This window comes from Littorina saxatilis, linkage group LG11 (assembly GCF_037325665.1).
Source record: "Littorina saxatilis isolate snail1 linkage group LG11, US_GU_Lsax_2.0, whole genome shotgun sequence".
Taxonomy (NCBI): domain Eukaryota; kingdom Metazoa; phylum Mollusca; class Gastropoda; order Littorinimorpha; family Littorinidae; genus Littorina; species Littorina saxatilis.
Window position 1 is genome coordinate 7,439,744 of NC_090255.1, and position 4,572 is coordinate 7,444,315.

General features: G+C 41.1%; 1 protein-coding gene across 2 annotated transcripts in view; it reads right to left on the reverse strand.

Moving 5' to 3' along the window:
- Nucleotides 1-4,572, reverse strand: part of LOC138979655 (cadherin EGF LAG seven-pass G-type receptor 2-like) — a 64,279-nt gene that overhangs the window by 19,818 nt on the left and 39,889 nt on the right. Inside the window, exons 1-3 of one of the 2 annotated variants that reach the window (XM_070352373.1) lie at nucleotides 3,269-3,767; nucleotides 2,177-2,381; nucleotides 479-658 (exon numbers count right to left, since the gene is read on the reverse strand). The exons of the other annotated variant lie outside the window; for it this stretch is intronic. Coding sequence (XP_070208474.1) covers nucleotides 479-658; nucleotides 2,177-2,381; nucleotides 3,269-3,322 — 439 coding nt within the window. The 5' untranslated portion in view covers nucleotides 3,323-3,767. Of the gene's footprint in view, nucleotides 1-478; nucleotides 659-2,176; nucleotides 2,382-3,268; nucleotides 3,768-4,572 lie in introns of those variants that run through there. 2 annotated transcript variants of the gene reach the window in all.

Consider the following 4,572-nt stretch of genomic DNA (forward strand, 5'->3'; position numbering starts at 1 on the left):
TTTTTTATAAAACGATCCAAAGTTACGTTTTTCTTATTCTCCATCATTTGCTGATTCCAAAAACATATAAATATGATATATATATTTGGATTAAAAACAAGCTCTAAAAATTAAAGATATAAAAATTATTATCAAAATTAAATTGTCGAAATCAATTTAAAAACACTTTCATCTTATTCCTTGTCGATTCCTGATTCCAAAAACATATAGATATGATATGTTTGGATTAAAAACACGCTCAGAAAGTTAAAACAAAGAGAGGTACAGAAAAGCGTGCTATCCTTCTCAGCGCAACTACTAAACCGCTCTTCTTGTCAATTTCACTGCCTTTGTCATGAGCGGTGGACTGACGATGCTACGAGTATACGGTCTTGCTGAAAAATTGCATTGCGTTCAGTTTCATTCTGTGAGTTCGACAGCTACTTGACTAAATGTTGTATTTTCGCCTTACGCGACTTGTTTTTTCTCCAATTCTCACCTGATCCAGTAGGAATGTTAAAGGCAGGAGGCAAGTTTGGTCTGAGACGAACGAAAACAGTGTAAGGGTCCATCGCTTTATCCCCCGTCACATCTTCACAGGAAAACTGCAGACGGTACTCATTCTGTGAACTGTATTGAAATGTTCCTCGTGGCAAGAAGCGGACGCAGAATTGGTTAGCTGTGGAGAAAACATTAGATGGTATAGATCATTTCTGGTGTGGGCGTTGGGGGGTGGGGTGGGGGTGAGTGTGTGTGTGCGCGCGCGCGCGTGTGTGTGTGTGTGTGTGTGTGTGTGTGTGTGTGTGTGTGTGTGTGTGTGTGTGTGTGAGTGATTTAAATGAATTATTTTCACAAAACTCACCAGTATTTGTTACAAATTAATTCATCTAAACATCCCCACTTTGCACACACAGCTCATAGGCTGTACATTTTGGGCATATGCCCACGTGGAGAGATGATCTTCTACAATGCAAACGACAGGCCAACACGATGATTATTCGTCGGATTGTTTATACGAGAAGTACTGTGCTTTTAGATTATATGGAACGACAATATATCATTCAGAGTACTGTTCATAAGTGTGGGAAATTCTGCGACTTTGGACACTGTTGACTGAAGTTTCTGATTGGAGAAACCCGGGGTCAAAGTTGGAACCAAATAATATGCAAACTTTACTTCAAGCTGAATTTTTAAATATTCCAGGGAGTAGAAGTGATACGAGGGGGACTCGATATATTTTGCAACCTGGGCAAATTGATCAAGTCACTACTTTGCTTTTTTCATTACATCATAGACCAGTTTTGGGAAGACTTGTGACAATAATAATTACTGAATTCCGCGCAACCGTTTTCTATCCATGCGATAACATGTCCAGTAAGGGTAATAGGTTTCCTGCCTGCGAAGGATTTTTTGAGCTATGATATATGATGGCTACTGTGGGGAAAACTCTTTTCAAGCGCGCTTTTTTAGTTTAAAACACTGTTCTGGTCAAATCAATCTCCATACAAAGCCACTGTTTTTATGTGATTCATTTCTGGCGCGTGGACGTCAAAGAACGTTGGCTGTCGTGGTCGAATGGCAACAATCGTTTCCCCAGGGTAGTGTCCCTGATTGAGAAGAACCCAAAATGATATACGCTGAAATACATGATAATATGACGATTTAATAGGGAAGTCTCACTTGTAGTGTTCACGAATGCTTTGACCTCCCTTTCGGTCGACACTTTTTCAGTTTAGATATTTTGCTGTGATTAAGGGCATGAATTGTATCATCATGTCATGTTTCGTCTGAAATAAGCAAGTTAGGGTATTTTATACTCATCTTTAGCGTTGACAAGGATGGGTAAGAAGAATTGCGTGTCTTCTATTGGATGAAAGCGGTGGAAAAATCGTGTGTTCGTGTTGAAGCAAAACTACTTGCAGTCAGTGCTTTTATAAACATAAAGGATATTGAGCAACTTCCGTGAAAATATGGCCCGATGATCGAAATAGGGCAGCTATCTCTTCCTTTTTGTTGACAGTGAAGTCACACGCACGCACACACACACACACACACACACACACACACACACTCACACACACACACACACACACACACACACACACACACACCTAACCACCACTACCCACCCCCACCCCCAAACACACTCACCCACCCCCACACACCCCCAACCCCCACCCCACTCACACACACTAACCTCCAGTTCCAGCAGAACCGCATTTAGGGTAGACCTGAAAGCAATTTGCACAGGGGGCAGTACTGGGGCTGACGCTGTCGAGAGACACGATGACGTCATCATTTTCAGGGGGGTCAGTGCATTCCAGGCTTGCAAGTTCTGTGTCGACCTTTGTAAACTCGTACAGTTCTACCACGGGATCGAGGCCGGTTTGTGTGAAGCTAGGCTGGAAAGAAACAAAGTTTTAACTTCAGCTCTCATTGCAGTGTTCTAGATGAGGCAACGTGTAGCAAAGACCTGTACGCGTACATGTAGATAATTATTACGTCACCCCGTTACTCACTTGTTTTTACCAATGTTCCAAATCATACGTTGTTTTGCTTCCACCAAGGCGTGTAGATCTTGGCAAACGCGTGACGTAAAAACTAGTTTTGATGATGTTACCCGTCCACAACTAGATTTGATGATGTTACCCTTCCACGTTCCTGGAGACGTGCGTGCAGAACAGTTCCACATCTAGATCTGTCTGTTGTGTGACACGGCAACGTACTGGTCCGACAACGTTAAAAGAATGGACCAGGTGATCTTTCCTGACCTGCTGTCGACGGCCCACAACAGAAGGGTTTCTGCCTCCTCACCCCCCACCCCCCCCCCCCCCACCCCCCCCCCCCCCCACTGTCCACTTAAAATACCAGTGGGTCTAAGTACAGTATACTGTACTTCTTCTTCTTCAGCGTTCCAGAATTTTCTGGTTACGTGTGAGCTCGTTTGCACATTTGGGTTCCCCACACTATACTCTGAGAGCATAGTCAGCTTCACTCCGCTTTCGTTTAGTAGGCATGCTGGGTATTTTCGTGTTTTCATAACCCACCGAACTCTGACATGGACCACAGGATCTTTTCCGTGCGCACTTGGTCTTGTGCTTGTGTGTACACACGAAGGGGGTTAGGTCTGCACATAAGTTGACCTGGGAGATTGAAAAAATATCCACTCTTAACCCACCAGGCGGCAGCGACCGGGATTCGAACTCACGACCTCCCAATTAGGAGGCCGACGTCAAGAAAACAAAGAAGAAGAAAGTCATCTTTTACACATGAAACAAAATCTACTTACGACACCGAAGACAGCTTGGTTAAAAACCAAGGGAAGTAGAACCACAAGCAACATTTCGTTGGACCTTTCTTTTCTTTCCACCACTTGCTTGTAACTCTCGTTCAAGTCAATTTATTTTGTCAGATCACCAATCAAAATTGTTTGATCTCTTGTTCAAGTACATTCCTCCTGTCAGATCACAAATCGGAATGGTCTAAACTCTTCTTCGAGTAGATTTCTCTTGTCAGATCACAACTTAGAACGGTCTTAGCTCTTCTTAGAGTAAGTTTCACTTGTCAGATTACATAGTTATCATAATCGGTTTGAACTCTTTCGATTCATCTTGTCAGATATCAAATCAGAATTGAGTTGACTTTTCTTCGAGTAAATTTCGCCATCTTGAATCACACTCGTTGCAATAACATCCGGGCGCTGGAAAGATTCCCAAACACGACACGCAGATCAATACAAATCGAACGCCTGGAGACGAGTGACTGTCTCAATCTGAGAGATCTGTCAAATGTTTAGGTTAAAAATGAAATACATTTCACTCGCGGTGATTCCTCTGTCTAGCCCGAAGTAATCTTGTTTCAATGGACGGGTAGAATAAAGTTAAACGCGCGAAGCGGCGTGAATAGATACTTTTCTTCAATTTTGGCACACGGGTGAAGAAGCTTTATCTTGCCGTTAGGACACCACCAAAGATCGGAGAATGCATTGACAAAGCTACCTTTATAAAAATCGGCTGAGATATCATTATTTGCATGGACAAAGATGTCTTGTCATGGTCTTCTCTGTGAGTATCTCTCTCACAAATGTGGGTAGAAAATGGTATTGTGATTATTTTCATGATCATTTTGAATTTCAGTGTGGCGTGTTTTTGTCATGGAGGTGAATACTTATCATACGTTCTGACTTCTGTTTGAGAAAAAGTTCTTTTGAAATAGGTCATTGACGCATGGCAAGTACAAAAACATGACCTAGACATTTGTTTTGTTTGCTTTTGACGCCATTCTGACGTATCAATTGCAAATAAAACGGTGATCTAAACGAACAAATGAAGCTAGCTTATATATATATATATATGCATAAGGAATATAATTAATTTGATCGATGAATAAATAATTTAAAAAAAGCAATGTATGAAAAGATAAATACAATACATAATTGGATAAATAAAACAATAGATAATTTTAAATAATAATGTATTCTTGAATTAGTTAATCAGTTGTTCTTAAACAAATGTAGCATGCGCTAAAAACAAAAAAAAGATACATTGATTATTATCTAGTTCAACTTGAAAATTATAGCTCGATCATCAAAAC